Source organism: Stylophora pistillata, chromosome 10 (genome assembly GCF_964205215.1).
Source record: "Stylophora pistillata chromosome 10, jaStyPist1.2, whole genome shotgun sequence".
NCBI classification, from domain to species: Eukaryota; Metazoa; Cnidaria; class Anthozoa; order Scleractinia; family Pocilloporidae; genus Stylophora; species Stylophora pistillata.
Window position 1 is genome coordinate 30,435,457 of NC_142528.1, and position 20,857 is coordinate 30,456,313.

A 20,857-nucleotide genomic window follows, 5' to 3' on the forward strand; every position below is an offset into this window, starting at 1 on the left:
AAACACGGGTCCGTACCCATCCCGCAACGTATATATCGTGCATATATCGTGCATATATATCCCCCATCCCCCAACGTATATATCGTGCATATATACGTTTCATAACCGCAGTTCATACATATGTTTCATATGTTTGTTGTTGTATGGTACGGATTGTTTACACGGGCAAAAATGTCAGGTCCGTACTCCTTTTTTGACAAGTCCGTACCCGATTTTTCTTCCGTGTAAACGGCCTTTATATGTCAAACCAGTTTCATTAAGATAGAGTTAAGTTACGAGAGAAAGGTCGGACGAGGCTCCTGGGACGAGGCAATGAGCGATAAGCAATGGCGCGCCAGGAGGCCGAGTGTAACTAGATTTGGCTGTAAGGGTTACGTTACCGAAGGGGATGTGAGAGAAAGAAAATTCGCCGAGACTTACCGGTCGGTGAGTGTATTTCTATCGAAAGACCGCGACTTTAGGCTTTGGTTGAGGTCTGCTTAAAGGCAGGCATTCCCTTGGGGTCGCCAAATTTCGTGCTGTGTAATCCACGCTTTCCAGCACTTTGCGGCATTCTTGCCTATACGTGCTCGTGTATATCATAAATGAGATGCTGTGACGGGCAATTCAAGCACGAAAGCTAATGAAACCGCCACATTTAGTGAGAAAAGGGCCGAATTCGAAGACGTTAGCTGACAAAGCTCTAAGAAGAGCTTTAGGTTATCCTTCTAACAACAACACCTGAGTTGATGTTCACGCAGGTTCCTCTATCGAGCTGACTCGTATCTAATTTCTCCTTACAATTTTATGACACGAGAATAAAGGAAATGATCACCAACTAAATAAGCCGTTAGTTTTAAGCAAATTCTCCTCGTCAGCACCTCAGGAAATGTACTGAGAGCAATATGGAGAGCAGTATAAATAATATGCCTACTGATTGATGCTAAATGTAAAGGGTTAAATGAGCTAAGCTAAGGCAAGAGTACTCGTCAGAAATTACCGTACAAATCGGACTGGATTTAGCAGTCTTTAAGATGCTGTTTCGGTGGCAAATTTTCATTAAAAAAGATCTTAAGCACAGCTTTCGACCAAACTATTTTCTTAAACGTAATTTGGCAATATCAACTAAGTTGAAATTGTAAATTGGCCATTATAAAGAGTTAAAAAGCTGACGTTTCGAGAGTTAGCCCTTCGTCAGAGCGAATATTTTCTTAAACGTATCCTTACTTCCGAAAAATCAGTGGAAGACTGCAATTTTTTGGAAGTTTAAGGGCTTGCGTGTGTGTGTGGGTTATTTTATATGTTTTAAGTGGCGTTATTTCTGTTTAAAAAACAACTGCAATAACTGGTTTCAAATTATTCCGTTTCGTTGTTACATTTGGCGAGCTGCGTCTCTTTTTTATGAACCTAATAGAAACTTCTAAGCAGCCAAAATAATTTTTGCATTGGTTTTTATTTAAAAAGCTTCCAAAGGGCCCCATAGCACACTGTAATTGAGGAAAACGTTAAAAAAATTATTAGCTAATTAAAGTCTTCTAAGTGCCATCTCTCTTTCCAAGGATCGTTCTCGTTCTCGTTCTCGTTCTCTTGCGCCACTTTTCTAATACAAGAATAAAAAAAAAAAAACAGCAAACCACTGAAAGCAGGTATATGGAGCGCATTTCAACACATTACGGCTTCTTGTATTCAAAGTCCGTTGCGTATTTAAACAGAAGCTTTTACTGACAGCTAACGAATTAACTGACATTTACCCGTTCATATATTCCACTAATGTATAAAATTCTGAGTAATCTTGTCGTATATTGATAACAGTGGATGACGGCGATGTCTGTGCGAATTTATTATATGGACTGATATAAAATCCGGGTTACTCACGGGAATATTAGAATGGGTTCATTACAAAGTTATGGAGGAAAAGGATTTTGGAGTGGCGTAGATTTTTTCATGCAGCAATATTTTTCTGTTCTTATTTGCTGAACATGAGTCTTTTTTTCGGCATGGAAATTCCCGTGAAATGTTCTAGAAAGGAGACATGTTATGAAGGGAACTTTTTCAGAGGATGAAAAACGAGTTTTGAGCGTGAATGAATGTATTTGATGATATTAAAGCAGAGCACTGAAGGAGCTCTTTTCAACTGGATGTCGTTCTACCAAAACCAATGTAGTCGCAATGACCAATCAGAATAAGCTTAATATCTCAGAAAAGAGCCAATGGGAACCAATGCCACGATCATTGGTTCTAATTCTATATCTGTTTGGTCGAGAACGTTGCGAGTGTTGTCTCGACCAATCAAAAGCCAGAAGAAGCAACAAAAGAGATCCCTAAAGCACTTTTGAAACTCTGCCAGAAATTGCTTCAACTTACCCGCTCCATTCTTTTTGCCTTTACAGTTAGGTCTGCTCCCTTTGCACATTTGTACGTCAACAAGCGAGCCCTCACATATATCTCCACCAAACTGAGGTGCTGGTCCATCACACAGCCGAGACCTTGTCTGATACCCTTTTCCGCAAGTTGTACTGCACCCGCTCCAGGCCGCCCACCGTCCCCAATGGCCGTTCAAGGGGACTGAAATCAAATCATAGATTTACGTAAGTCGCCGACGTATGTCTAATATTAGAGTTTGATTGGGTTAGCCACTGTGATATATAGTTCATTGTACAACTCTAAACCGGCAATTTCTAGGCGTGCAGTGGTATTATTTTTAGTGCAGATTTTTCTGACAAACTGTCGTTTCTAATTTTCCTTCCATTTTATTAACCAGTCTTTTACTATATGACGTCACTACAGAAGATGTAGTTAACAGGATACGATACGTCTTTGCGAAAAAAACATATTTTTTAATGCCTTTTCTTTCTTCTAAGATATAGGTCGCCAAAAACGAGTCTTCGAGATAAAACCTATACTGATTTTCTTCTAAAAATTCAAAGAATAATTTCTCTGTAATCTTACCGTTACACTCATCAGAAACACAGCGTTTCATTTCAGTTTGTATTCCGTCTTCATCTACCCCTGGGCAATTTTTCCTGTCTTTTGCCGCACAGAACCTTTCACGCATTATTGTGCAATGTATGTTACAGGGACTCCAGTCTGTCCATCTACTCCACTGACCATTGGGAGCTGTTTGAAAATCGTCACGTGATTCAGTCAAACCATGCGTATGAAATATTCACAGGGTTTTCATACCCACGAGAAATATTCATTTCAATGCGTGAAGGACAACATTCTAGGTGTACCATAATTTCCTCTATTATTATATGGAGGTTTTGCACAGTAGCCATGTTGGATGGCAGGAACAATGAAAATATTTTGCATAAGAAAGAATTTTTTTTCCCATAGGTAAAATAATCTATTGTTTCTGCCATCCAACATGGCTGCTGTGCAAAACCTCTATAATCGTTGTCCATCGAACCAGAATGACGGCGTTTTTGATATAATCATTTTCAACCCTTAGGGAAACATTTGTGGTATTTATGCTTAAACAAACAATGAAATTTGAGATACAAACACAACGATATTCAATCAACATACATGACGATCTCCGACTACCGACGACTCTTTTCTTTTTTTGACCGCGTGGGCATTCCAAACACTATAATTAGCAGCTGTCAAAAGCACTACAACATTGAAATCTTGAAAAATGTGAAAGTTTCATTCTGAGTCAGACAAAATCTGTGATTTTCATGTCCACGCGATTCGAAGAGAATCTTCGGTAATCGTTACTACCATTTGCCTTCAACCGTGAAGCGTGAACGTTTTTTCGTGCATGTTTATTTTTCACACGAGACAGTTTCCCACACAACTTTGACGACTGGACCAGTGAGAATGTTTCGTTGTGTGGGAAACTGTCTCGTTTGAAAAATAAACATGCACGAAAAAACGTTTACGCTTCACAGTTGAACGCAAATAGTAGTATGAATATTTGTGGTGTAACTCACTTGTTTGCGTGACACTACTAACCCGATATCACGCAAAAAACTATGACACAAGACAAGAGAAGAACGTACAACAAAAAAAAGAAAGTAACGATAAAAAGTTATGATGGTTTCTATCAGATATATAACTCTCACTTTCGCAATCATAGACGGCGTTTATTTGTAGAATGTCTGTCTTGCTGAGCTTCAGTGTTTGCCCAAACAGCAAGTTGGGATTTTTCAGTGCAACCATAGTCATCTTTTTGTTTTTGGAGAACAGATAGTTGCCATAATGCATAATACTGTCAAAGTCATACATTTCACCAGCATAATCTACATCATCTGTGGAATACATGTTGAAATTTCTCTCTTGACCTGTGTAGGAGGGCATGGTAAATTTAAGGTTAAGATCTGGCAAGTCTGGCAATACCTATGATACCATTGTAAACATACCGCGTTTTCTCGAATAACGACCTAGGCGCTATTTTAAAATCCTCGCTAAAAGAGGAGGTGCTTTTTGGAAGGAGGGCGCTTCACTTTTCTCCTGCGTTGATTCCGCTCTAATTGAAGCTCAAAAGTTACAAATAAAGTGGCAATAGAAACAGGTTTTCCTTTAATTCCTATTATTTGAGAAAGTGAGGGAGAGAGGCTTGTGGAAGGAGCACTAGTTTGAGTTCATGGTCTTTGGGATGGGCACTTATTCTAGGGAGAGCGCTTATTCAAGAAAAAACGGTATTCCAAATTTAATGCACGTTTCCGTTTTAACAAATAAATTCCATGTTGCTGTCCGTTCAAGAACATTAATAAATAAATAACAGATGGCTGTAAAATGTCACATGAGGAGAAACCCAGTTTATTAAGAGAGGAAAGCAGAATACTCACTGAATAGATCAATCTTTTTTTCTCACCTTTTTGAATATTTTCCCACAGTACTGCTACATATTTGTCTCGATCTGTGCGGGATTGCTCGTGCCAGAACCCGAGGGCATGCATGAGCTCGTGGAGTATGATACCCTTACTGTTACACCCATCTCCAATGGAGAGCTCCTGTGCACCAGACACATTATACTCACGGCCGACAACGGAATAACATCTATAAAGACACCACAGAATGAATTTTAGTAAAAGAGGTGATTCTGGGTTTTCTTTACATGGTAGATTTTAGCCTTGAACGTTAGTTATAGGTAAAAGATAGAGTCTGCTGGAGAGGCAAGTGGCGTATCCAGCCGGACTTATCCCGGTGTTACTGCTCTTAGCCCGGGATGAGGTGTTAGTCCACCGCAGGTTGCCCCCAACATTTTGCAAAGTTTCCCTGACATATCGTTTCACTTTTACTCCTCAGTTGGAGAGACGCTCAGTTAGAAGAAGTGTCTTGCCCAAGGAAAGAACAAAAATAATCTCCCAGGAATCAGACCCGACCTTTTAATACTGAGCCCAATGGTTTAGAGCGTGTCCAAAAGAGCGCCTTGAAAATTATATACGGTTATGATAATCATTATAGAGAAGTGCTTCAGATGGCAGAGCTGAAAACCCTAAGGGATCGTAGAGAAGACCTTTGCTTAAAATTCTTTAACAACATCGTCTCCATTCCCTTGGATTTTTTGTGCCACTTACTGCCTTTCGATAACCGAGATCAACTTATGGAGTTACGACGACGCAGACCATTTAGAGTTTCCTTTAAAACAAATCGGTTCAGAGATACTTTCATTCCAGCAAGTGCAAGACATTTTAACTAACATTTATTACAATTGTATATGCGTATTATGCACGATCCTCGCAGTAGAGAGTGCTATTTATGCAATAAAACCGCAGTTCAAAATATATGAACTTCATATATTCATCGTATCACAATTGTATTTGTAAATTAGTTCCCTTTTAGGTTTGATTTTATTATATAGTTCTATTACATAATTTGTACACCTTTGCAATTCAGCTTTCAGCTGTTATTAAGATATTTTTCTTAATAAACGTCTATATCTATATCTAACACAGGTTAATCGAGCCATTGATGCTAGAATGCAAATCTATCGTAGCTACCTCTTGTTCTCTCCTGAACTTGAACTTAACCGAATGATTACGCTGAAAGACTGAATCCCGAAAGCATAGAAAGCTTTGCCCTAAGGGTTATCATTCCTAACTCATTTTAAGATTTAAGAATGGTCCTCTAGGGTCTACTTGAAATCCTAAGAACTCTAGGGATTCTGTAAATAATGTTTCTCGTTTTGTATTTATACCTCTGAGAGAGACACCATCTCCCGTGGAGAGACATACCATCAGAGGTTTGTTTCCTTCATTACTGAGAGCTACTAAGGAAATTAATTTCTTTTCGCTCACCCATTTTTTTTTACCATCCTGATCCAGTGTTTATCTCCGTCCTCCTTATCTTTGAAGCGCACGCAAGACACATCTTGTATGGCTTTAATGGCAGCTCGAATATTATCTCGTGCATCAGCTTATTAAAAGGAGAAAACGATGCGCGTTTACAAGACTGTTAATAAATAACTTGGATCGGTTTCGGTATTTGAGCACTGCGGACCTACCCCTCCCCTAATCAAACAACAGTCAACAAATAGCAAGTCAGGGTTAATGTTGAGTTAGGGGAGGGGGGGTGCACAATTGCTCAGATACAGACGTTAAACCGAAAGCTTTGTCACTATCAGTATAAAATTGTACGAATCTGATTGGTTACTTTGATTATAGAAGACGCTTTATTTGGGTCAAAATCTGACATCTCAAATGTCACTCACCCAGGTCAACTGTGGCCGTCACTGGAATTATCCTGGACGGCCAGATCTTTCTACGCGAGCGCACAGCTTTCCTTTTTTCTGCATTTTCCTCGATATTCTCGACTTCAACCTGTGCACCCTTAGCATTTCCAGTTTCACTAGTATCTATCTGGTCGTAGTCACCTTTAGTGAGTTTGATGTCGGTTTCGAAGAGATTCTTATTTTCTTCTGCAAGAGAAGAAACACAAAATACAAAATGTCAGGTCACTGATTAGCTGTGTGCTTCTTACAACAAAGTCTCTTAGTTGCATAATAAAAGCAATAATCAATGGAGAGTGGAGAGTAATCCGGGTGGCATCGGATTTGCTTTAACACGCTTTGTGATTGGTCCAGAAAACTCGTGCGACTCTCTCGACCAATCAGATGCAAAATCACAACAAATCATGAGCGCTGCTCGCTGGCGTTATCCCGCGTGTCAAGCTGTTTACTTATTGGTTCCTTGCGTTAGTTTACTTTGCCGTGATTGGTTGTCGTGATTATTTTGGTTCTGGATTGGCGATACTGAGTTGAGCTACGCTTTACTAATATGAATGAGGGATTGTGATGACGTTACGAACTATTTTATTCCCAAAAACCGTACCTTCGTTAATCTCCTCGATTTTATTAATCACGGAGGAATCTGTTAGATTTTGTGGAACTGTTTGGTCCGTTCCGTCGAAAACGGGGGGGTGGCGACTCGGTTTACCTGTCATGCCAAGCCAAGATTCAGTGACAATTGTGAAAACATGACGGCATATTAAACTCTGAAGCAATGCCTGTAATTTATTGAAAAGAAATAACTCACCATGAAGAGGATGCGAAACGCAAAGAGCAATTCCAAGGGAAAATGTTAGTAGCAACATCTTGGTTAGTCAATTAAGGGGAATAAAACTTGATAAATCTTTTAAAACACAAATTTAAATGAGGTCAGGAGAGGTCCTTCTTCTTCAGATCATCGTTTTCAGTTCACGATCGACGTGTTGCTATCTGTAGGTGCCGGCCTACATTTGGGGAGAATCTCTGTAATCCTTCAACAGTGCAAAATGGTGGTAGGTGTCAAAATAACCATATCCACGCTGAAGGAAAAAAAAATTAAGAAGATAATTAGTCGTGACAGGTGCACATCAGGTCTGCGAGGGGTAATCAAAGGGCTCTTTTTGGTCAGAGAAGTTTCCCGAAGAATAACTACAGAATTATGAGGTGCAAAGCAAAAGAAATAGAAGAAAAAAAGGAAAGAAATAGCGGCAACAGGAAAATAGGAAAATGAACAAAAGATGCTGTTTATCTACCAAATATGCTCTCAGTAAACTAGTCATTTGTCAAGTTATCATTTACTAAGCAAGCATTCAGTTCATAGTTCGATCACTTCTAATGGTTACTTATACTTTGCAAAAGGTAAATATCGTAAAATATCACGCTATCATTGGCTAAGTGGTATTTCATTGATATTATTCGATTGTGAATGTTTATTGTTGCAATTCACGTTCGGGTAAACATGGCTATATCTTTCACAGACGGCGATAGCTTTCGCACTTAGGGCAATGGCAAAAGTAACCAGGACGCATTCATGGAATAAATAAATTAAAATGGTATCAAAGCTCTACCTACCTTTGAAATCCGAGAGGCAATTTCCTACGTTAGTGTTCTTTTTTGCTAGCGGGTAACGCTTGAAGTAATTTGCAAAGTGGTAAAAGATATTTCTTGAATCTCGCTACTCGAGCGTACTTGTTTCATAACAGGTGCCTGCGGGTGCTTTTCGCTATTCAATGATATTTAACGACTTGGAAGCCGTTATTAGCTGGTAGGAAACTATGGACACTGTTCGAAACATACATTTCCCCAAAACGCTAACAAAGAAAATGGCTGAATCATTTCAAAAACTGAACCGACGCATACTGTTTCTCGCATGGGTGGAAAAGATAGCACCCCATGGGCGTCATGTGCATGTTGGACTCATGCAAAAACCATTTTTTTTCAAACACCTTCATCATAACTTCTTAACAAGGTTTAGTGGAGCCCAAGTGATAGTTTGCCATCTATTGCATCTGATGTTTCGAATTCTCCATCTTCAGCCATATTTGTTCCCCTGTGGCACATTCCTGCCTTTTAGGAGTTTCTCCACCCTTGAAAATGATTACTAAAGACGTCTTTCCAATTAACAACTGGAAGGACCCCCAAAAACGGAGAGATTCGCTCCCTTAAGTGAAAAGTAAAGTGTTCCGCTCTGTCAAACAACAGGGGTTAGGAGGTCAGGACTTGCCACAAGTAGGGTAGGTTTCCAAAATCATGATACAAAAAAAATATTCCACACCACAAATCAGCGACAGAAAGTACAAATATATTTTCCATGAATGTTTACTTAAAATAATTTAAAAATATTTAATTAGTTTATAAGACATTAGTTACAGTAAGAAGAAACAGAAAAAAGAAAGTATATACGCTTCGTTGAGTTCTTTATCTTAAAGCAGCCATATCGCGGTTTGTCCAACTTGAAAAAATGCCAGCTTAAATCATTCAGCTTTGTTGTACTATATATACTACTTTACATAGTCTTGACAAGTGGACTTTATTGTGGTGGTTGACTGCACTGCCGTGCAACAAACTGTCCTTGCTATCATTTAAAACTTGGAGTCTACCCTTTGCAATAATACTCGTTGCCATCTTGGTAGGGTATCTACGGGGTATAGGAATCTAGGTCTGTTTAGCGAGCTGTTTAGACATTTCACCCCTTTGGTAACAAACATGCCAGGAAAGAGTAAATTCTAAGCTACCGAAATTGAAACCGAGAACAGCTTCCTACCCCCCTGTCGCAGCCAATGAGATATGACTATGGTTATGAGACTGTTAAATGCAATTCTCTATAACAAGTGTGTCAAACTCCTTCTCAGGGTCTCTCTGTTTCCCCAACCCCTCTCCCCCACCCCCTTCGCCGGCGGCTCGTAATTTACAAGCTTTCCTCGTGTTTTCTCAACATTCTGCGTGGCTTTATCGCGTTATAGAGCCCGAAAAAATGTGTTCTTTGCGTAAATACAATATCTGATGGGTAGGAGAGATAACACTCTTTACTTAACCACGTTAACTGTAATGGTAGGTTTTTCCTTTGCAGCCGAGTGGTCGTTTCTTTTCTTGAAATTAAGCGGTTACCATCCACCTAAAAAATAATCGTCAACATCAGTAACAGATTGGCGGAATCTAGAATAACTAAAAACCAATAGCGGTTTTCCATCCTTTTTTTCATTTGCAGTAACAGACCACATAAAATCTGGCTAACATGTAGCTGCGACCTCTCCCCCTCCCCCCTCCAAGTAGCTGTGACCTCTCCCCCGAGAAAAATCCTCTATCCCGTTATCTCCTTAAACGGAAGTGATTTAAAAACTAACATGGGAATGAAAACGAGTGGTATATGGCCTCTATAGCGGATGCAATCTCTTGGGCTGATCGTCTTTTGCTAGATTAGGGGACGACAGATTAAGTAATTCTGTACGTCCGTCTTTCCGGCGTTCGTACGTTCGTCAGCACATTCGTTGCATCCATCCTCCCGCCCTCCCACCTGTCTTATGGCTAAGGGTACTAAACACGTTAAAAGTAATTCTTAAACTACTATACGTAATATTTACAGCCTGAATTGTACATTTTTGGGTCTTCCACGCCAGGGTGTATCTATAAAACATTACTTAAACGCTTGGGGCTCTTACTTGACTTATATGGATTAACGCTATCATTCATTTGACTTCGAAGGAAGCTGTCTTTGGTTAAAACAAAGTTGAACTTAGTTGGAGAACTTTGAAGAAATTTTCGATCGAGAGTCGCAAACCAAAACTAATTAATCCCGAAGGCCATGGAGGAAATAAAAGAGAATCCTCCAAAGTATTCAATGAGAGCTCAGAACAAAGGCGAGTAGCCAAAACGAAGAAAGGCAAAAGATCGAAATCGACACTCAACTGTAAAGTAACCTTAATATTTAGGGAATTTTCACTTACAGGTCATCTTTAACTGACAGGGAATGATTTCGACAAGACTTCCTTTGCAAAACTTTCCACCATACATAGGTTTCGGGTCATCGCATTCCCGGGACCTTTTCTTGTAGCCCTGGCCACATGTACGAGAGCATTGGCCCCAAGGACCCCATCTGCCCCAGTGGCCTTCGACTGGAACTACATTGGATGGAAGCAGGCCATCAAAAAGAATTAAACATTGAAATCCATGGACTCTACTCGGCTCTAAAAACGTCTTCCTTCAAAGACTGTTGTGAAGTCTCATTTCAATGAAGGCTTTAAAACTCACCGTAGCATTCCTTGATTGGGCACTTTGCCTTTTGCACTTGAATTCTATATCTTTTTGTTGCTCCTGGACACTTTTTCAAATCCTTTGCTGCGCAGAATCTTTCTCTCTCCTTTGAGCAGTTCGTGTCACAGGGACTCCAATTACCCCAGTTACTCCAACCACGACTTTTGTCAGCTTGCAGAAAGAAAAACCACGTCAGGTTATACTAAAAACATTCAAAAACAGTTCGTGAAGTCCTTGGAGCTTCAATCTTTATTCTCAAAAACTGATCCTCAAAAGACGTGTACGAAGAAAGTACTTGTGCCATCCAATAAGTCGTTTAAAGTATCTACGTTACGTATCGAACATTTTGAAATACTTTATATAAATCAAGCTTTGATTTCGTCCATATTGTCATTTGTAATCTGGGGTAATTAAACCTTAATGATCCTTGCAATCTGATTGTTTCTCAGTGGTGCGATTTAATCCCGAATTGCACTATATTTTTCTCAAAATCGCACCTATTTCCCAACCCTAATAGGGTAAGACAGTGCAACTTTTAAAACATTTTGTATTGACTGACATCCCGTATTTGGGTGATTAAATTTTGCTATTTCAAAATCGATGCGATGAGTGGTAATTGAACTTCGTTTCGTACAATTTTGGTTGGCAATATTGCCAACCACAAGTACAATTAATTGTACTTGTGATTTCCCATGGAACGTTACATCACTTCATTTTTCTTTTAGTTACTCACATTTACAGTCGTACATGTAGTTAAGTTGTATAACATCTGTTGGGCTCAGCTCGGCGATTTGACCAAACTGCAGCGTTGGGTCCTTTACAGACAACATGGTTGGCTTCTCGTTCTTAGAAAACGCATAGTTTCCATAATGCATAATACTTGAGAAGTCGTAAGAGCCACCAAAGGAATCCTCGTTCTTTGGTTTGTAGCGGTTAAAATTATGTTGTTGCCCTAAAAAAAAATTAACTATAAAAAGGGAATTTTCTCTTTTTCTTCTTCGTCGTCTCGTCCCTTTGCAAGGGCGTTGACAAGATTTTCCAGCATCCCTCTAGCACCTAGGGGTCTATGCTCCTACCAGTTTGTATAAATCTTTGATATTGTTATTAATATCATTGTAGTTGCTATTAATATCAGTATTATCCTATCAATGGCAAGTTTTCGTATTGTCTGCAACACATTTGATGCAAGTTTTAGCTCTGAGAATTTTGTGTTTCTTCAAAGAGTACATGTAACTCCTTGTCCATAGCTTTTTCCTCGTGATTTCTCTTCTTAGCATTGATGTGGTCTTGTAAGGTAAAACTTTTAGCCTACATACCCTTCATAATGTTTTCCCAGAGCACCTCAAGATAGTCATCTCTGTCTGACCTGGACTGTTCGTGCCAGAAACCAAGCGCGTGCAGCATCTCGTGCATAATAATTCCCTTACTGTTACACCCTATACCGATTGACAGCTCCTGCGCTCCGGGGGAGGCATATTGACGACCAACTGGTGAATAGCAACTGACAGAGTGCATGCAAGCGATATTCAGCTAAATGTTTTGGCTCAAAACAACGCAAACAACATAAAAACCAGCGAGTTTCCTTAACAGATGCTCTCTTAACGAGTTTTTCTGTGCAGTATACTTGGACAAATACGACACGCTTTCCATAGGAAAGTCCACAAGTCCTAAACTGACATAACAATCTTTGAACAGGGAGACTTCTTAAGGATAGAGATAGAGGAAAGGACTTCTATACTTCTCTTTTAGGAAAGAAACAACGACGACAACGAGAACGACAATTCAGTCGCGTTTTTTTTACTATATAAACGAAACACTTCATTCATAGGCATGTCATGCTTTATGGGAGATTTTAAACTGCCAACAACGGTAAATGCATTGAGCTACTGGCAAAATTCTTCGGACAAATGAATTTTCGTTTACCCAGACGTTGCATCCTAGACTCCTCAATTATTCATAGTACTATAAATTTCTTGCTATGGATCAGATTAATATAGGACTGAGTCTCTTACGTAATATTCTTTGATGGTCTACTTACCCACTTTTATTAACAAAAAGGATCCAGTTATCGTCAGCTTTCTCTCTCATCCGGAATCGAATGCAAGATTTTGACTGAATCTCAGTTAAGGCCGCCAAAATATTTTTATAACCATCCTCTATTTGGGATAAGAAAAAAAACGGATGTAGTTTGCGTTTGTAATTTTTTTTAACGAATTTCATTATCGCTTTCAGGCTAGCATTTGCCCCTTCGTGTTGATCCTTTCCTTCCAACATCTAAATCAAAATTCTACTCGCTAATGCCCTGCATCTCTTTATTGCTTGTTCCTGAGATATTGTTGAGTCAGTTTGCTAGACATAACGTCTCGTAGTCACGTTCGACGCACTAAAAACTACTATAAAACGAATACAAGAATTGTAAAAACGTGTAAAATGGTATATAAAAAGTCACTTGTAAAAATGTAGCGGAATTCCAAATCGATTTCGATCAATTTGCTGTATACGACAAGGTGAACTCTGTTGAGTGTGAGGCGGAGATTGAGAAAGGGCTAGCGAAGCTGAGATGGACAAAGAGGAAGCAATTCGAGGGTGACAAGAACCAACAAGACGAGAACAAAGAGCCTGAAGGAGAAACAAAGGGAAGTGTGTACGATGTTAAGAGTCACACATTTGATTTCAGCAATATGAGGGCAACAGATCTCCCCTTCAACAAGAGAGTGCATCTACCTGAACCTCTTGACGAAAGGTCGGAAATTGCTATGCAAAACCTGAAAGTAAAATTAAATCAAATAACAGAAAAATACGTGAAAGATGAAAAGGTTTGCAAATGGAGCAACCTAGAGAAGAACGAAAAGGAAGGCTTGGTTTCAATGAAAAAGAAAGTTCAGAGTCAGGAGAGTGTGGTGTTTCAAACAGACAAGTCAGGTCGCCTCTCCGTAGACAGCATGGGGAACTACAGAGTAGCTTCTCAACCGCACGTTGTCGATAGCGTCTTAATTACCAAAGATGAACATGACCGGTTACAACAGCTCATAAATGCACATTCGACGTCTTGGGTGCGCATTTTAAATGCAGGGAGCGAGACCAATAACGAGACTAGAGTAAAGAACAATATGTTAAATAGTGATAGCCAAGTAGCACCGCTATATACCCTACGTAAGGACCATAAAGAGTACAGTGATGAGTACAAGGGCCCCCCCGTTAGACCGGTATGCGGGGCAATGGTAGGTTACAACTGCAAGCTCTCTCACCTGGTGAGCGTTGTACTTACAGAGGTATGGAAATCGAGAGAGAATAGCGCCATATGCACGAGCACGGAAGACATGATCGCGGAAATGAACAGAGTTAATCAGGACCAGGATAACGACAACTTAATAATTGGCTCCACCGACGTGATTGCTTTATATCCTAGTCTTGATATTGAGTTCACAATCGATAAGGTGTGTGAGGTTTTCTACGAGAGTAACATCAGTATCCGAAGTATCAACAGTCAGGAGTTGGGTCTGTACCTGGCATTAACGACATCACCGGAAGTGCTAGCTAGGATGGAGATTACAAATGTATGTCCAACGAGAAAGACGAATAGAGGGAGACCACCCACGATCACTGCAAGTGGGAGTGAGGAGCAGAAAGAGAAAAGATTTAAATCGTGGAACCCACCAGTTACACAGCCAGATGAACGTGCGAAACGTATTATGTTGAAAGAGGCATTAAGAGTCGTATTGACAGTGATTATGAAAAATCATGTTTTCACATTTGATAACGAGATCAGAAAGCAAATAAGAGGTGGTCCAATTGGCCTTAAATTAACCGGGGTACTGGCCCAGATTTTCATGATTTGGTGGGATGAAAAATTTGCAACAAGGCTGAATGAATTGGCCATCGTTATGAAAATGAACAAACGGTACGTGGATGACATCAACATGGCTGTGCAAGCAACACCAGTTGGGATGAGGTACAAGGATGGAAAAACTCACATGGATGAGAGATCCGTAGCTGAGGATCAAGGAATCAGTGACGATGAGAGGACTATGACATTGATAAAACAGATAGGAAACGACATACACCCGTCAATACAACTCGAAATAGATTACCCCTCTAAACACCAGGACGGAAAGCTACCTATCCTTGACTTGAAGGTGTGGATGGAAACAAAAGGGGAAGAGACAGACAGGCAGGACGAGAAAGCCTCAGCCTCAGTGATCATGTATGAGTTTTATTCCAAGAGCATGGCTTCTAAGACAGTCATACATGCTAGGTCTGCCGTAAGCTGGAGTACAAAGAGAACAGTCCTGACCCAAGAAGTCCTTCGGGTCTTACTTAACTGTAGCAGATTGTTACCATGGGAACGAGTAGTAGAGAATGTTAACGAGATGGTCCTGAGAATGCAATACTCGGGGTACAGCAAGAAATTCAGATATGAGGTTGTAGATTCGGCCCTCAAAGCTTTTAGAGCGAGACAAAGAGCTGAGCGAAAAGGAGAAAGACCGTTACATCGACCCAAGGAGTGGAGAAAGGTGGAACGAGAAAAGGAAAAGAGCGAAAGGAAATCCAACTGGTACAAACGCGGCGGGAATGAATCAGTAATTTTTGTACCAGCTACGCCCAACTCACGGTTACGGAAGGAATACCAGACAGAAATAAAGCAGCAAGGTTTCAATATTAAAGTGGTGGAGAAAGCCGGAATCGCCATTAAACGACTACTCCAAAAGTCCGACCCATTTAAACCGCGACAGTGTGGACGAGAAGACTGCCCAGTGTGTAGCACAGGTGGAAAAGGACCGTGTGATAGAGAAAGTGTGACGTATGAGATTAAGTGTATCCAGTGTAACAGCGTATACGTAGGGGAAACAGCCAGGAGCGCGTATACCAGAGGGAAAGAGCATACGAAATCACTTAACAATAAGGAAGAACGATCTGCATTGTGGAAACACTGTAAAGAGAAACACAATAGAGAGGTAAAGCAGTTCCGAATGGATGTGACGGGGGTTTATCACAATGACGCGATGCTGAGACAAATAACTGAAGGAGTGAGGATAAATAATGTGAACGAAGACTCGCTTATGAACTCCAAGAACGAATGGAACTTTTTTCAAATCCCACGAGCTGTGATTGATACATCATGACCGCTTACATGAAGCCTGGAAGAAGTGTGGACATTTCAGAGTCACTTATATGAACAATTATTTATGAGTATTTTAAACATGGCGGAGTACTACTGATGAGGATCGTAATTGATCGAAATCGATTTGGAATTCCGCTACATTTTTACAAGTGACTTTTTATATACCATTTTACACGTTTTTACAATTCTTGTATTCGTTTTATAGTAGTTTTTAGTGCGTCGAACGTGACTACGAGACGTTATGTCTAGCAAACTGACTCAATTATCGAACACGTTCCTGGCCTCGGCCCACAAAATTTCATCACAATGAGATATTGTTGCCCATATGAAACTATCAACTTGTTGATTAAAGGAGGTAAAACTGCGTTATGAATATATGAATATATTCAGTCGCGCTTCACAATATCGTAAGATAAAATTATGGCAAAAGTAACTAAGATATAAGAACCCATTGGAACCTACGAGTCTATGCACTCAAAGAGAACAATAGCCTAGCTAAGTGAATAAGAAACATGAGTAAAAATAAAAATCTATTTGAAAGCTAGATTTAAAAAAATTAGTTTTGATAGCAGTCTTGAAAGTGTCCAATGTCTTTATGTTACGAATTGTGGAAGGTAATGCATTCCAAAGATGAGGTGCAGCTGATTGGAAGGCACGGTCACCAAGGGTTGAACGGGTCCTGGTGCTTGGTAATTCGAGTAAGAAAGACTCGTTTGACCTAAGAGAGTACCTGGATCGCTTTTTAATGCTAATTAAATTAGTCAAATAGTTAGTGGCTAGACCATATAAACAGTTAAATGTCAAAAGGAGAATAGATAATTGAGATGAAGATAATTTGGTTTTATTAACTGAATTCATAATTCAAACCGGCCACCGCAGAGAGAGGCTCTCAATAACCATTAGCCGTAAAAGGGCAAAAGATTTAGCCGTTAGACTAAATGAATGACAAATTTCAACCGTTAGTCTTTAAAAAAAATAAATAATCGTAAAATTTTTTTCTATTAAAAAAAAACGCGAAGAAATTTACCATTAGCCGTAAAATGGCCAAAATCTCAACAGTTAGCCGCAAAAGCCGCCACCCCCGGGAAGACCCTTTGGAGAGATTCCACAGCTGACATTTAGATTTTGCCCTTAGTCAGAGCGTATTCGTAAGGGGAGTAAAAACGTTATAAATTTGCTGTTGTTACTTTCATTGGCTACCCATCATTTTTATTTGACGTTGTTCGACCCCGTTATTATTAGGCCATAAATAAGGACACCTCGCTATATCTTACTTGCGGCTGCCGCTAGCTCAAGAGGTACCTCCTTCGTCACCCATAGACTTCGCCGGGAGCTGATGGCCTTTCGCTTGGTAACCACGCTGTCCACATCAATATCTGCGTTATCTTTCGAGTTCTCATCCTTGGTGTCCACGCCCGCTCTGTCACTCTTAGTCAGCTGTATGTCAGCCTCGAAAATGTTTTTGACTTTCTTATCGGCGTGATCCTCTGGGTGGGTGTGGAAAAAGATTTATTATTATTATTATTTATTATTATTATTATTTATTGTTATTATTTATTATTATTTATTATTTATTAAGATTTATTATTTTAAAAAAATTGTTCAAAACCGTTGAGTAGCACAGCAAAATGATATTCCCACCACGTAACCCTACCTGTTACTGCGGTATTCCCACTTAGCAATTGTTTCTTCTGTTTTTTTTTTTACGTTTCTCATTACATTTTGCGTTTTTGCACACACATTTTTCCCATTGTTTTCGCATTCTTTTCATTCACGGTGATTTGTATTCTGTTAGATTTTTTCGCATAATTTTTCATTTGTATAAGTTTTTTGGTAAAATTGAACATTGGGGTATCAGAATCCGTTAGGATTCAACATCGTTTCTTTCACTGCGTTCATCTCTCTAAGTATTTCCGTCCTTTGCGTTCACAAGTCATACAACGTCTGTAAGTGTCTTTCCTCGTCCGATTGAATTTCTTCTGTTGTTTTGCGTTTTTCTATTCTTTCTACTTGTATTTTGTAGTAACTTGTAATTATTTTGTTCTTTATAGCAACCACGATCAACCGTAATGTTAATAAATTTTAAGGCGTTCGCGAGTTGAAACCTGGATTCTGTTAGCAGGCACACTACCCAATTAGCTTTTTTAATGCACAGCGAACTCAATCATATTTCACAGTCCAGACAGACAGCCCATTCACTATGCGTCCCATCTTGCCTCTTTCTAATCTGTGAATGAGTGTTTGGCGCGTTGACGTCATGACTCACAGTTGTGCCCAAGTTTAAACGAGTAAAGGACACGCACAAACTGAGGTGACTCTTCCCAAAACGACAGATATAATGTAATATATAACGATGCAAATATAACAATGCATAATTTGATTTTAATAAAAACAGCACAGTTTAAGTTCTGTAAAATATTTCGTTTACACCAGAGCTTAGGTCAGAGAAACACGGTCTTACCTTCGTTAGCTTCTTCGATCCGATCTAAAATCGTGTTGTGTTTGAGGCCAGAAGGGTTATCTAAAATAAAGATTAAAATGGAAAAAATTTGTCACGGTGAAATCCTTAGCCATGCATGAAAGAAGGATGTACGCGTCTTGGGAAAGATCTCACACGTGCAAACAAAGATCGCACATGTGTGAACAAAGGTTGCACACGTGCGAACAAAGTTTGCACTCGTGCGAACAAAAGGTCGCGCACATGTGAACAAGAGTTGCGCTCTTTTCAATTAGAGTCAGTGGTTGTTGTGAGGGCATTCATTGAATAGGGTAGTGCGCATGCGAACAAGAGTCAATCGGCTAAAATGGATTATCTATAAATAGTCTTCATGTATTGTTTTAGATGATTCACTGACATCTCACTACGCGTCCAGCTCTACGCATAAAAGTGCACGCAAATGGCTAACCATGAGCGCATGTGCTCCAGAGCCAAACAAAGTAGCCGGCCTTAGGAGAATTAGTGAAAAAACAAATGGCGGTTTTCTCGTAAACTTCCCACTAACTTACCCTTAACACTTACATAACTTCAAGATCCAAAGTTGTCACATTTTATAAATCTACCAATCTATAAACTCAAGCTGAAGATGTTACGTTCAAAACATGAGAACCACCAGGCCCACAATAACCTCTTTGTGTCACAGCTACCATAACTGAATGACAAAGTTATTTGAAGCGTGAAGAAATCGCCAAATAAGAGAAAATAGACCATTAGACCCTTAACTTCACTCAAGCGGGCTCCTTCGAAAAAAAAAAGTTTCAGGAAGCGGTTTTTTACCTTTCAATTTCCTTAGAAGGTTAAAAGAACTGGTACCACATGCCGGCCTGGATAAATACGGTGAACAAAGAATTCATTACGTTAAATCAATTGCCCTAAACAAATTAGGTTATTTACCGTTTTCATTAACAGCAGTCTGCCACGGTTTCGGATTGGTTACCTCCAGGCAGAAAGCGAGGGACAAAACAAATAAAAGCATCTCGCATGGAAGGTAATCGTTGGGCTGTTTCCACGGAGAATCGGTGAACTGTATTAGTGGCTTTTGTGGCCTAGGAAGAAAAGTAATGGAGTGAAACAACGAGACTGCCACACAAAGTTTAAAAATACAATTCTTTAGTGCAAACTATTTAAGCAACCAGGTCGTTTTGTTTAGTTTCAAGTTAAGTTTGTAAAATAAAACGCAATTTCATCTCAAATACAAAACAAAAAATAAAAACAGGCACGAAAATAAAATGAAACAAATAATTATGATTTACTTACGATGAATATTCGAGAGGGGTAGTTTGTCAAAACCCAACTCTTCACCTCTCGACAGCCACTCTCTTGTAGTCAATTAAGCAATTGAAATGGAAGATCTCATTCGTAATTGGATTTTCTCCGTCAAATCTCATTACTTTCCTGCCAGTTTTTAAACCAGGTATTTTGAATTAAACATGACTTGTGACCTTGGGGTTTGTGCCCGCTCAACCGTTTTAAGGCAAAGAAGGTGGTTTGGTGAATGGAGTGTGACTGTAATTGTCTTCATAACGCCTGCAAGCTATTAATTGCTACTTTGAAAGCTTCACATGATTACTTGATATCGCTTCTAGGGATGGTTTTATTCCAAATATCGAGGTTACTTAAACGAAAGTTTTAGTGAAGGTTGCCTTACCAGTTACCACCTTGATAAAATATGCACCTCACTTCAATTTGTCAATTACCTAAATTGCAACTTTCCTAACGGGAATGTAATGCCATAGATGAGGTAAGTGGGCTTCCAGGGAATTTTGTTTTAGTAAGTAATAAGTCTTTCTAAAAATTTGCAGATTTCGTTTGTATTGTCTAGGAATTTCCTGGATCTGATGAGAAATAGAACAGTATCTTGAAATTTAAGGGATATCTTTATACAAGGATGTAGTTCCTTGGCTGAGCTTTGTGTTTTCCTCGCTAGTTTCATGAAACAGTAGTCAGAAAAAAAAAAAAAAATTTTATGTCTTCCACGAGAATAACACATTCCTTATCACTTAGTGCTAGCAACTTTTCAAATCGAAAAAAAAGATGGCATTTTTCGAAAAAAAAATTAGAAAAAATGTTTTGGATTTTGTTTCTTGATAATTTTCTGGATATTAACACGATTTCACGTGATATTTGTGGAAAGGCCTAGCAGTTGAACTGTCAAAAATTTTCGCGTACAGTCTGCTTCTGTTTTGTGAAAAAACTGGGGAAAAGCTGACGGCACGACGAGATAACATAACCTAACTTAGAAAGTACTTGAGAGGGTATGGAGGCAAGAACCCGGTTTTAAAGTAATTACCCCTTC

The 20,857-nt window shown here is 39.5% G+C and overlaps 2 protein-coding genes across 2 annotated transcripts; both read right to left on the reverse strand.

The window, feature by feature from the left end:
• Window positions 1–23: 23 nt before the first annotated feature.
• LOC111325465 (meprin A subunit alpha-like) lies at window positions 24–8,612 on the reverse strand. Its single transcript, XM_022929276.2, has 10 exons — window positions 8,264–8,612; window positions 7,461–7,731; window positions 7,257–7,361; window positions 6,638–6,844; window positions 6,225–6,342; window positions 4,799–4,983; window positions 4,047–4,265; window positions 2,929–3,096; window positions 2,344–2,544; window positions 24–1,579 (listed from the first exon to the last, which is right to left on the reverse strand). The coding sequence occupies exons 2-10, from the start codon at window positions 7,516–7,518 to the stop codon at window positions 1,515–1,517; spliced, it is 1,326 nt and encodes a 441-aa protein (XP_022785011.1). The 5' UTR covers window positions 7,519–7,731; window positions 8,264–8,612; the 3' UTR covers window positions 24–1,514.
• A 360-nt stretch (window positions 8,613–8,972) lies between these two features.
• On the reverse strand, window positions 8,973–20,739 carry LOC111325461 (blastula protease 10). The gene is made up of 10 exons (XM_022929272.2): window positions 19,819–20,739; window positions 19,456–19,607; window positions 18,526–18,585; window positions 17,339–17,551; window positions 12,981–13,098; window positions 12,259–12,443; window positions 11,676–11,894; window positions 10,940–11,113; window positions 10,636–10,809; window positions 8,973–9,806 (listed from the first exon to the last, which is right to left on the reverse strand). Exons 2-10 carry the CDS (start codon window positions 19,535–19,537, stop codon window positions 9,796–9,798), a joined length of 1,236 nt encoding a protein of 411 aa, XP_022785007.2. The 5' UTR covers window positions 19,538–19,607; window positions 19,819–20,739; the 3' UTR covers window positions 8,973–9,795.
• Between the last annotated feature and the right edge of the window lie 118 nt (window positions 20,740–20,857).

Coding starts and splice junctions, on each gene's coding strand:
- LOC111325465 (XM_022929276.2), bottom strand. CDS start 7,518: ATGTTGCTACTAACATTTTCCCTTGGAATTGCTCTTTGCGTTTCGCAT. Junction 7,362..7,460: donor CGTTTCGCATCCTCTTCATG/GTGAGTTATTTC, acceptor TTGGCATGACAG/GTAAACCGAGTCGCCACCCC. Junction 2,545..2,928: donor TGTTTCTGATGAGTGTAACG/GTAAGATTACAG, acceptor ATTTGATTTCAG/TCCCCTTGAACGGCCATTGG.
- LOC111325461 (XM_022929272.2), bottom strand. CDS start 19,537: ATGCTTTTATTTGTTTTGTCCCTCGCTTTCTGCCTGGAGGTAACCAAT. Junction 13,099..17,338: donor TGAGCTAGCGGCAGCCGCAA/GTAAGATATAGC, acceptor TATCCCAAATAG/AGGATGGTTATAAAAATATT. Junction 12,444..12,980: donor CTTTTTGTTAATAAAAGTGG/GTAAGTAGACCA, acceptor GCACTCTGTCAG/TTGCTATTCACCAGTTGGTC.